This window comes from Suillus bovinus (genome assembly GCF_016758785.1).
Source record: "Suillus bovinus strain UH-Sbo-P2 chromosome Unknown EDB93scaffold_117, whole genome shotgun sequence".
NCBI lineage: Eukaryota > Fungi > Basidiomycota > Agaricomycetes > Boletales > Suillaceae > Suillus > Suillus bovinus.
Genome location: NW_024542173.1, coordinates 84,189 through 95,565, shown reverse-complemented (window position 1 = coordinate 95,565; position 11,377 = coordinate 84,189). Strand labels below are relative to the sequence as shown.

Genomic DNA, 11,377 nt, shown 5'->3' with positions numbered 1-11,377 from the left:
CAGCGCCCTCCCGGACCTTCCTGCAGGGCGTATCTACTGCATTCTCACCTGGAGCTGCGTATGCGAACGTGGAAAATGCAAGCGTTGTTGATGAAGTCGCATTACATGTGGGCATAGGCATATCTTCAAGGATAGGTGTAAGTACACAGATAGCGGCACTTAGGAATATGTTGTTTGGGGAGGGTGGAGATAAGGTGCTCAGGAGAGTTAGAAAGGTTGGCTCAGCGTGCTTCTCCCGCATTGAATCAACACTGATATCTAGAATTAAGGGTAAAACCACGCTCGTTGTGGACGTTGAGAGTGCAGACATAATAGTGACGCTGCTTCGGCTCAAAGATGAGTACGAGGCCCATCTCCCGGGCCACCGCACGCACATTCAATGCGCTCCTTGGTTGGAATTGTGGTTATTGCTACATGAGCAACGTCATGTACGGCGTCTTATATGCCCTTTCACCCGAATTGTTTCCTACCAAAGATCGTGGAACTGGTAACGCGATCGTGGCCGCTGCAAATAGGATATTTGGCGTCATGGTGGGTTTATTTGTTGTTCACGGCAGTGCGTCTTGCTACTCTCTAATCTACCGCACAGGCCCTGATCATTGCTCTGTACGCGAACCTCACGACATCTGTGCCAATCTGAATTTCAGGAGCTATCTTCATCGTAATTGGTTTTATTGCTCTCTTGCTACCATTTGAACCCCATGGTCACGCATCCTTGTAACTAGTCAGTCATACATGCCTGGGCGAAATGGCTTCATGTCCAGCTTGATATTGCACCCTCGTCATCAACCTTGTAATACATATAAATGGAGCATGGAGTGCATAAGTGCGTCGTATTGTTTATTATAGGTAGGACGGAATCTCATATACAACTGGTGCTGCCCCAGTGAGATACTTGAGTTTGCATGCCTTTCGGGCTTGTGCAATTGCGGTGACTGCTGACATACCCTACTCTCCTCCACGAGTCGGAGTCAATCTCAGGGAGTCAAAAACTGCTTGTGAGAACTTGTCGATATCGCGGTCAGTTACATCCCAAAGATTCGCCACCAGTAAAGGGCTATGCACGATGGATGTTGAGCAGGGAGCATGGATAAAATGAACTTACGACGTACCATCCAGCAAGCATATAATTAAATGGGGTGCCTACTCTGTCAAAATCACCCATCTCCTTCAGTAACCCGCTGGAGCACCCCCACAGCATTGTCGTTGCACAGCGCGGCAAATGACGGATTTTGTGTGACCGCACGTATTGTTCTCCTCCGCCGTGTCCGAAGTACCTAAAATCATCAAGATTCGATGCAGCAATTAGTCAAGAGTCACTCACGCTACTAAATCTTTCCGCGCGAGGGCATCTAAGAACTGCTGTTCGCTTGGTGGTCGTCCAATGACTCCCTTCCAGCCTACACTCCGCATTTGCTCAAGCCATGCCGCCTTCAAGAACAAACGAGGGAAGGTAAACTCAACTCCAGTAGACGATCCCCACATGTTCCTCGTCCTGGACCACAATGTACAGGGCGTTCCTTGGGAATATATTCCGGTCTTGAGGAGCCAGAGTGTGGGCCGCATCCCGAGCGTTTCGTTCTTGCTTGATCGGGTTTGACTTGCGTCTGCTGAGAACCGATCAGGAGGTGTTGTTGATCGGACATCTGTGGATCCATGCAAGACATTCTTAGTGCTTGACCCTAGCGGAGACTTGAAAGGAACTGAGGGGCGATTCAAACCATGCTCCTCCAACGCGCAGCGAAGATCCACCATCACCTGATCTACATCTATATCTGCGACAGCGACTGGGATGCCCGTACGTTGACCGCGTTGCGTGTCCCTTGGTTGCTTAAGCGGATTATCTCAGCGAGCTCCTTTTTCCGCATCGTCAAACGTGAGGTGTTCCTCTCCGTCCGATTCGCGGCGGCCTTTGAGAGGCACACAGAACATCAACGGCTCAGAAGAAATATTCTGCCGAGAGATAAAGAGGGTACTCTTGTCAGGTGTGAGGCTGACATAGGCGGGAACTGTGACATGGCCGTATTCGATAGCAAGGAAGTGTCTAAAGATTGCTCTGCATACGTCTTGCGAATGGAATCCCAGTACGCCTTCATGCTTGCACTCGAGTCGTCGTCATCGTCAGATGCTTCCTCAGTGTTGGAGGTTCTCAAACACCGAAGATTAGAATGGTCTCTTCCGAGGCAGCGGGGAACCGCTGGGCGTCATAAAGGGCCATTCAAGGTCGTCGAATTGCACGCCGGGGAATTTATACTTGATAGCCTCTAGCATTTCACGGCGTAGAGTAATTGCAGATGACGCATCTAGTCCAGCGTCAAAATAGGCTCCATCAGGTAAATTGCAAGAAGGCACGCAGCAATAATGGGGGATGTCTGAAGTGCTTTGATGAGTGCAAGGTTTACAGTCGCTTCGTGGATGTGGGGGACGTTCCCCCGGTGCGCAGTAAGTCCAAGGTCAGCCCAAAAGAATTTCTCTGCTTGATCCAGAGTACTCGAGATATCTTGGATCGAAGGTGTAAGCGATACCGCTCGGTCGCTTGTCATGCTCGTCAGCAGTGCAATCGCTGTACACAAATAATGAGTTCTTGGTGGTTGGTATGTACACTATACCTACTAGATTCAGCCAAAGAGCTCAGAAACATATCCGAACGGAATTGGTCGTAGACGTTATGCAGGGTAAGTTTCCCCATAAGTGGATGCTCTTTTCCCTGTGAACGACTCAGCTATAAATCCGAAATCCATAACAAAGTCTCACCTTTATGTCTTGGGAAGTGGACAAAGCCATAAGACGCTCTATCAGATCCTTGATCTCAGCATCTCCATCATCGTGTAGTAAACAGACTGCAGTTTACCAGTTAGTAAGTTCAAGGTTTAAAAACAACGCTCCTTACTATGGCGACGGAGAATGTCAGACAACAAGGTAGGGACTATTGCTTTCTGTCCGGCGGCAGCTAAGGTAACTTGTGGTGAGAGCGTTACGCTGTATTTACGGCGACTAGAAAGTTTGATTAAAGGAAGTGCATTGAAACGCTAGCCAAGACTCTCGCCTGCCGTCGAAGGACCCCAACATTCCCTCGAGTTCACCAAGCATCGCACATGCCACCTCATAGAGGTCCCTTGCGTCCTGGGTTTGCTCATTCAAGCGATTCCAATCTCCATTCAGCCCTCTCATATCAGCTGCATCCACACCCGGCAGATCCTGTAGCAACTCCGCAGCCTCGACCAAGCAGTCCTTTCCTGCATCTAGCTGCCTCTGGTATAACTGGATCTCACCCATGCGCATCAGTGCACGAGCAACCATGGTCGGGGCATTAATGGACTCGGCGAGATCCTGTGTTTGCTTAGAAAGATACTCGACTTCGCGGGAAGAACCAAGAGTGAAGTAGGCATGAGTGAGAGTCAATAGGGTTGAAAGCAGTCCTTCAACCATTCGACACTCTATCCCGTCCATAAGACATTTCTGACTAGATAATTTCGAGTGGTCGTTGGACGAGTATCGCTGGAGGGTGACGATTCTGGAGGGGTAGCCTCGAATGGATATGAATCATCGGTTGCCTTGGTGGGTTTGGAGGAAGGCTAGCTTAATGGAGAAAGCGTGTCCACGGTACGATTCCACAGTCGCAATGATTGCGACATGTACTCTAAAGCACCGCCTGCGTTGTTCTGATGGAATCGAATCAGAAAACCACATGTGATGAACGACCGAACTACAGACCCTGGATTATTGGACAGCTGCGGAGACTCTGCAAGCCATCGCCGCACGCTCGAGCCGTCCAACACGCAGCCTTATGCGCTCAGCGGTCGGTAGAGCTTTTTCTTCGGGCGGAGAAGCTTCCGACAAACACATGGCTTCACAGTAGAAGGAAGCACTAAAGAGCAAGATTCCGCGCTCTTGTCTTGTTCGTTGTACGTACGTTCGCGACTCTTGTCGGCTTCTTCGCATGACTAGGTGATCGCATTAACTTGGGATCCGTTTCAATTGAAGAGTTAGGAATGACATCGCGTAAGATGTTGCACGCCTCCTCTACATGGTATGACGCGCTCGAAGTCATTGGTAATCCTGCGCTACGATACGCGAAGAGGCTTAACCAAAGATAAACTGCTGCGATGTACTTTGAGCGGAATACCACAAAGGCGGAGTCGTGCTCAAGATCCTGGAATGGAAAATTTATAATATACAGTTGCAGAACCCAGGCAAAGAAATACCTCAATGGTGAGCAGGTTTAAAACTTCTTCACCTAGGTGCTCCGCGGTCCAGGAAGTTTCTCTGCCGTTAGCATTAGCATTCCCATCCTTCTACAAGAGCTCCATGCATTTGAAGAGCACTCTAGCCCTGCGCAATGGAAGAACAGTAGCCTTGTACACCGATAGAGTATCTTGTAATAGCCCGCGCACAATAGTCTGCACACTATCCTTCCGAAGGCAATGTTCGAGAGTCGAAATCTGACGCTCGAGCAGCAGGCCTAGGACCTCGTCACTAATTACGCCTGGTTTCGGTGACCGGCGCACACTCAGGTTTACCAGTGGCGGAAGTAATGGTCGTAGTGACACTAACACTGGGCGGTATGGAGGCTGACTTCACTTGCAGGGAGAAAAAGTTCGCGCGTCACTGTGTACGTTAGTCTGTCAATTATCCCACCAAGCTGCTTGGTGCTTGCATTCGCGCTGAGAGCATTCGTGGACGTTGCTGACCTGGCCAGGCGCTCCAGACCGGACGAGCCATACGGAAATGCTTTTACGCTCTCCACAAAGGCGTCACACGCAAGTTGATAGTACCCAGGAATATTAGTGTTCTACTCCGGATAGGTAAGCAATGCAAAATGATCACCTTCCGGTCTCCAATCTTAGAACAGCATACTGCAAGAAGTTCCCACCCCCGAAACATCTGTTCTTCGATTCATTTCCACCCTTCGGCCCGTTCGCCATCTTCTGTGCCGTCCTGTATAAGACCCGCTCGTATGTGAAGTGCCCGTGCCCCGAGTGAACATTGTTCCTTCAGAAAACGCGCCGCGTCCCCATACTCGGAGCTTTGATGCAGCGCAGCGTGCCAGCCAGATTGTGATATGCCCCAGAGATGCAGCGGACGTAGTTGGCACGTGCGGAAGCCGGAATGGCATTCTCACATGGTCGGGGGTAGAGTCTAGAAGGATTGTGGTACGATTGAGGAGGTCGAGAGTGGGCGTATAAGTGTCAGGATCATTGCATTTAAGCCGTATGCACGCGAGGGAAAATAGTGAATCGAAGGATGTGGTCAAGATGTCCTTCCTTGGGTTCTGTGACGACAGTTGTCAATTTCGTCGTGAATGGGTTATAACGTCATAATAGTAATTGAATTATTTAGTGCTGCCGCAGGTCGGTCTGAACCTCGGTTCGAACCCGAACCTTTCCAAACCGGACTCAAGGTCCGGGGTCACAGGTCCGGCATGGCCCCGGGCTGGACTGAACTTGTATATTCCGGAAATTTGGAAAGGACCGTCCGTCCCGTCCGTACTGTCCGCATCGTCCTGGCCCAATTTGGCCATCCAGAAACGTTTTGGAATGCTGTTTCACAATTTCCGGAATTTATTGGAACTTCAATGGGAAAGTTCACAGCTGAACGTATGGTAACTTCAATGAACGTGCACTGACCGGCAGATTAAAAAATGGAATAGGCAGAGAAGAAGCATTTACGAAACGCCATATCCCCACAAAAAGTACCATACAACATAAAATTTAGTAATGATAAGATCCAGATAAGACATATTGATGTGCTTAAATTAAACGGAATAAACGGATTCAAACACACGCTACTACTAGTCAGGCTAGCGAATCGCGATGCCCGCTAAATTTCCCTTGTGTTTCTCACTCCCAAAACTTGCTTTGTTCAGTTCTCTGCGACACGGCCAGATCCACAGTAAGTTTTTTTAACTGAGATATCTTACATTGTATTGACACAGTATACGTACTAGATGTCGGACTACTCATCTCGGAATCCAGAATCAAATTATGGCCGCGATGACGATGACATCAACCACGACCGTATGGAAAGCCACAACGAATTCACCCCGACAAAGAAAAAGACTTCCAGCGTCTATTCAACCCTTCCTACTGGTCACTCGCAATCGGGATCACGGACTTCTTTTTCTTCACGAACCCGCGACGCATTCAATGAGCACTATTTCAAAATGTACCGCAAAGGATGCTATTGCATCCTCACGCTACAAGATGACACCAATCTTCTGCGTATGGCTCACGTCATTCGACGCAATAGCCCCCGCGAGATGGCAAGCGGTTCTATAGACTATGAGATGTGCGATGCTGACGTTTCTTTAGTTCTGCCTCTATGAATATTGCCTTGGCTTAAAGTATTCAGACTTTCATCATGATAGTAGACAAAACCTGCTCAATTGTAACCCACATTATATCTTTTGTGAGTCAAGGCTGATTTCAGTCCACAGTAGGTATCGAGGTGCATCATTCTTTCGATCAGAAATACTGGTTTTTTTTACCGGATATTCATGTGCTGCAAGACGTGCATGATTATGTCAAGACGATCATTTCATGGAGGGAAAGCACGTCATCTAGCAAGGCTCCTCTATCATTTTTAACAAAGGTATGTTACTCATGGTATTATTCACTATCGAAATACTCACTTTCGTGCAGTGGAAACTCGAAAAATTAACTCAATACACCCTAGTGGCCGTAATCTATACACCGCCGATTTCGAGGATAGAGCCAGGCCAGTCACCAATAACTCATACATATCCTTTCCCCGATTTCCCAACACTTGCATGTCATATTGCGCCTCCTTTTGCCGTCATAAACGCAGGGCCGAAGTGCAACCGAGATAAAATTGGTGAGATTGTTCAGGGACGCTTCCCGCAACCGACAGATGAGTCTAAAAAATTTGAACGGCGACTTACGCTGCTCTGCGATACTTGGGATCTTTTTCAGGGCGCCATGAGCGCCGCTCAGGCGTGGGGGATACAATGCAATAGAGAACAAAGGGCTCGTGAAAGAAAGAGGAAAGAGGCCGACTCAGATCAAATACCCATGCGCATCACAAGATCTAAATCACGCCTAAATCTCACCGGTACGCCGTCCTTCAACGCTCTCAACCCCCAAGCTCCACGACGACCAACTTCATACCCACCAGGCCATCTCAAACGCAATCTCTCATCCACATCAGACAGACTCACTTGTCAGGCGCTCGCACGTCACGGGAAACGACCAAAAATTGGGACATGTGGTTATGATGGCAGCTGGTCTCGAAGTGCAATCGCAGATTGGGCTAAGGATTCTTCCAGGGCCTCATCTCTACTAAATTCTGATGTCCTTGGATAATATCTTATATTTGCACATGTGACAGCATATACTCCATGATACAGCCTTGCAGCTCGACTCTCCAAAGGTCGCAGCAAATTTTGTCTCTGGAGACTTACTATCCGGCTCATGGGCAAGTATACCATAGGTGCACCATGCTAGTCAACATTCACATGGTACTCAAACTGAAGGCTTGTGCGACTTCTCAAGTTGAACCCGATCAAGCAAGAACGAAACGCTCGGGATGCGGCCCACACTCTGGCTCCTCAAGACCGGAATATATTCCCAAGGAACGCCCTGTACATTGTGGTCCAGGACGAGGAACATGTGGGGATCGTCTACTGGAGTTGAGTTTACCTTCCCTCGTTTGTTCTTGAAGGCGGCATGGCTTGAGCAAATGCGGAGTGTAGGCTGGAAGGGAGTCATTGGACGACCACCAAGCGAACAGCAGTTCTTAGATGCCCTCGCGCGGAAAGATTTAGTAGCGTGAGTGACTCTTGACTAATTGCTGCATCGAATCTTGATGATTTTAGGTACTTCGGACACGGCGGAGGAGAACAATACGTGCGGTCACACAAAATCCGTCATTTGCCGCGCTGTGCAACGACAATGCTGTGGGGGTGCTCCAGCGGGTTACTGAAGGAGATGGGTGATTTTGACAGAGTAGGCACCCCATTTAATTATATGCTTGCTGGATGGTACGTCGTAAGTTCATTTTATCCATGCTCCCTGCTCAACATCCATCGTGCATAGCCCTTTACTGGTGGCGAATCTTTGGGATGTAACTGACCGCGATATCGACAAGTTCTCACAAGCAGTTTTTGACTCCCTGAGATTGACTCCGACTCGTGGAGGAGAGTAGGGTATGTCAGCAGTCACCGCAATTGCACAAGCCCGAAAGGCATGCAAACTCAAGTATCTCACTGGGGCAGCACCAGTTGTATATGAGATTCCGTCCTACCTATAATAAACAATACGACGCACTTATGCACTCCATGCTCCATTTATATGTATTACAAGGTTGATGACGAGGGTGCAATATCAAGCTGGACATGAAGCCATTCCGCCCAGGCATGTATGACTTGACTAGTTACAAGGATGCGTGACCAATGAGAAGAGTGGGTAGAAACGTTTGCTTAAACATGATAGCAGGGAATAGCCTTGGCCGCAAGCCTCGAGGCAACACTGCTGTACATATGAATAAAGCGGTGTGTGAAAATTGTGCAGGGCATGACGGCAAATCAAACCGTCGTCCACCATAGGCGCGGCAGGACCAATTTCACGGTTTCACCTGGCCCTCGCGGATGTATGGGCCCAATCATGTTGATTGGAATTGCACTAACTTCGTTCTGCAGGTACATCTATATGGAAAGATTGCACTGGGCGTCTTGTCTTGTGCTTCAAAATCATGTTTGGTTCCTCTCTCGTTTCTATCACGCGCTTGGGAATCATCGGTGTAGATGGACATCGATCATCGCCCAATCGAACCGCGATCAAGCAGTCCGTGGTCTTGTCGACAAGTTGGATCGAGTCTATGACTTCATGATCCAGGACGAGACGCTTGGCCAAATTTCATCAATGCTCGGTATTCTTGGACAGATCTCTCAGCAGACCCTTGAATGCGCCCGCTCTATCAGAGATCATTCAGAGACCAAGATCTCCTGTGAGTCTTCAAGCTGTTGCACATTTCGCATGCTCAATTTTTCTACTATTATGACAGGGAAGAGACTCGGGAAAGACATTCTCGCCGAAACAGACAATGAAATTCAACGGTACAGCGATGCGTTGGATGCCCTCATGCAAAGCTTCCGGGACCGAGTTGCTCGGGATGTAGCTATTTACACCCACCGTACAGGTGAATATCTTACCTGTTCCTGATGCAACAGCTATACATTTCTCCTTAGCGGTATAGATTATGCAGCGAACGTAGGGATAGACACCAGGAAACAATGCCTCCAAGGGACGCGCACGGAAGTACTCTCCCAGATCACAGATTGTGTTAACATCACTGGAGACGACGTTCCACGGGTCCTGTGGCTGTCTGACCCTGCAGGCAGGGGCAAATCAACCATCGCCCACGTTCAGCGATACAGGAGGGCTTGGACCATGTGCTTTGACCGAGATCGAGAAGCCGACCGTCGCCATGAGAAGATATTCTCTACCATCGCGCGCAACCTGGCTGATCGTTATTGGGGGATGAGGCGAACCCTGACAGATAAAGTTCAGAATGACAGTGCGCTAAAGACTGCAGCTGACATCATCCAGCAATGGGAGAAGCTTCTGATGGAACCAATGCAGAAGCTCTCAGATTCAACCGTGGGCCCTGTCGTGATCGTGATCGATGCACTGGACGAGAGCGAGGCGGCCAAGACCTTCTTGACATTCTTTCCGGTAAATCTCAGAACTGTGATGTTTCCAAAATCACAGAGCTGCCAAAGAACTTTCGGTTTATCGTCACCTCTCGCCCCCTCCGGTACATTCAGAACGTGTTTGATGGCGCTCAACACGTTAAAAAGGATTTCCATGGACGACATCCGACCAGAAATCGCGGAACGCGATATTCACGCTTACGTGTCGAATAAGCTGCAAAGGCTTAAGCATTTTGGGAGCACGGAGTTTACAGCCCTCGCCGAGAAAGCTGACGGTCTTTTCGAGTGGGCACGTCTTGCTTGCGAATCGATCGAAGCACCTCCTGGCTTATCTTCTGACCAGTCGTTCAATGTCATGGTTTCACGCGATCCCGTCGAACGGGAGCACCTGTTGTATGATATGTATGACTTAATTCTGATGCAGATAATGCCAAAGGATAGACACATCAGCCTCAAGTCTCAGCAAACACAGCTTGCGAAGTTTCGTTCCGTGATGGGACAAATTCTTTGCACAGTCGAACCCTCCCTTTGAATTCCCTGAATGCCATGCGAAGCCATTTCCCAGATGCAAGCGAGCATTATAAAGTGGAGGTTATAATAGAATACATGGGATCCCTCCTCAGCGGCACCGCCCATCCATCCACCCCAATTCGACCCCTTCACGCATCCTTTCGCGATTCCCTGACAGACGAATCACACAGCGGAGAGTTCTTCGTCGACGTGCCGAAGGTTCAACGAAACCTCGCTTTCGCACCGCTTGGAGTGATGAAAGACGAACTTTCCTTCAATATCTGCGACTCAAGATCATCCTATCTCCCCGACTCAGAAGATCCCGGTTTGCGAGAACGAGCTGCCAAACGCATCTCCCCACATCTATCCTATGCCTGCCCGTTCTGGCTTTCGCACGTACAAGCCACTAAGTTCGATTCAGAACTCGGCACAGAAACAAAATCATTCTTCGACCATGAGCGACTGTTCTTCTGGCTCGAAGTACTCGGTCTTATCAGTGCGCTCAGCGGCGCAGTCCCCGCCCTTCCTCTCATTGCCGAGTAGTTGAAGGTGAGCACTCGGTTATCGAGCATCAGATAACATGCTCACTAACGCGTAATTGCAATTACAGGGTCACGCCGGATACGAAGATGCATCGTCCGCTGCAATGGACGTGCAGAGGTTCATTCAACTCTTCGCCGGCATGATCTTGCACAGCACACCTCATCTCTATGTATCAGCACTTCCATTCTCTCCACTCAACTCTGCACTATTGAAAACGTTTTCTGCACGGTTTCCGAACTCTCTTCGTGTAGCATCCGGACGTGATGTCAACTGGACGGCAGTTCTGACTGTGATCAGCGGACACACTGATCACGTTAACTCAGTCTCGTTATCGCCGGATGGGACTCGCATTGCGACTGGATCGGATGATCGCACTGTGCGGTTGTGGGATGCAGCGACGGGGCAGCCACTAGGCGAACCCTTGTTGGGGCACACCAGCTCAGTTAACTCACTCTCGTTCTTGCCGGATGGGACACGCATCGTGTCTGGCTCGTACGATAAGACCGCACGAGCATCCCTCAGCAATAGTTGATGTCTTTCATTGCCAGGCTCGACGCGTATGTCACACTCCCCTTCTCAGATATTCAAACCCCATCTCATCTCATATCACACAGAGGTACGCATCAGCACACGAAAGGCGGAGGCCAATAATTC

General features: G+C 49.3%; 5 protein-coding genes across 5 annotated transcripts; 3 read left to right on the top strand and 2 right to left on the bottom strand.

Annotated features, from left to right (window-relative positions):
* Nucleotides 1–302: 302 nt before the first annotated feature.
* Nucleotides 303–748, top strand: EDB93DRAFT_1265830 (uncharacterized protein). The gene is made up of 2 exons (XM_041454249.1): nt 303–531; nt 590–748. The coding sequence occupies exons 1-2, from the start codon at nt 337–339 to the stop codon at nt 638–640; spliced, it is 246 nt and encodes an 81-aa protein (XP_041301732.1). The 5' UTR covers nt 303–336; the 3' UTR covers nt 641–748.
* An 87-nt stretch (nt 749–835) lies between these two features.
* Nucleotides 836–2,218, bottom strand: EDB93DRAFT_1265826 (peptidase family C50-domain-containing protein; the record flags this gene model as incomplete). Its single annotated transcript, XM_041454248.1, has 5 exons — nt 836–1,057; nt 1,113–1,277; nt 1,325–1,822; nt 1,877–2,090; nt 2,158–2,218. 5 exons carry the CDS (start codon nt 2,216–2,218, stop codon nt 949–951), a joined length of 1,047 nt encoding a protein of 348 aa, XP_041301731.1. The 3' UTR covers nt 836–948.
* Nucleotides 2,219–2,303: 85 nt separating this feature from the next.
* Nucleotides 2,304–3,450, bottom strand: EDB93DRAFT_1265824 (uncharacterized protein; the record flags this gene model as incomplete). The annotated part of the gene is made up of 5 exons (XM_041454247.1): nt 2,304–2,563; nt 2,614–2,707; nt 2,755–2,840; nt 2,891–2,994; nt 3,041–3,450. 5 exons carry the CDS (start codon nt 3,448–3,450, stop codon nt 2,304–2,306), a joined length of 954 nt encoding a protein of 317 aa, XP_041301730.1.
* Nucleotides 3,451–5,947: 2,497 nt separating this feature from the next.
* On the top strand, nt 5,948–7,322 carry EDB93DRAFT_1256293 (uncharacterized protein; the record flags this gene model as incomplete). Its single annotated transcript, XM_041453920.1, has 3 exons — nt 5,948–6,269; nt 6,440–6,591; nt 6,642–7,322. 3 exons carry the CDS (start codon nt 5,948–5,950, stop codon nt 7,320–7,322), a joined length of 1,155 nt encoding a protein of 384 aa, XP_041301729.1.
* A 513-nt stretch (nt 7,323–7,835) lies between these two features.
* Nucleotides 7,836–8,268, top strand: EDB93DRAFT_1095477 (peptidase family C50-domain-containing protein; the record flags this gene model as incomplete). Its single annotated transcript, XM_041446692.1, has 3 exons — nt 7,836–7,999; nt 8,055–8,149; nt 8,174–8,268. Coding segments are annotated over 3 exons (354 nt in total), but the record flags the coding sequence as incomplete, so codon positions are not given.
* Nucleotides 8,269–11,377: the final 3,109 nt, after the last annotated feature.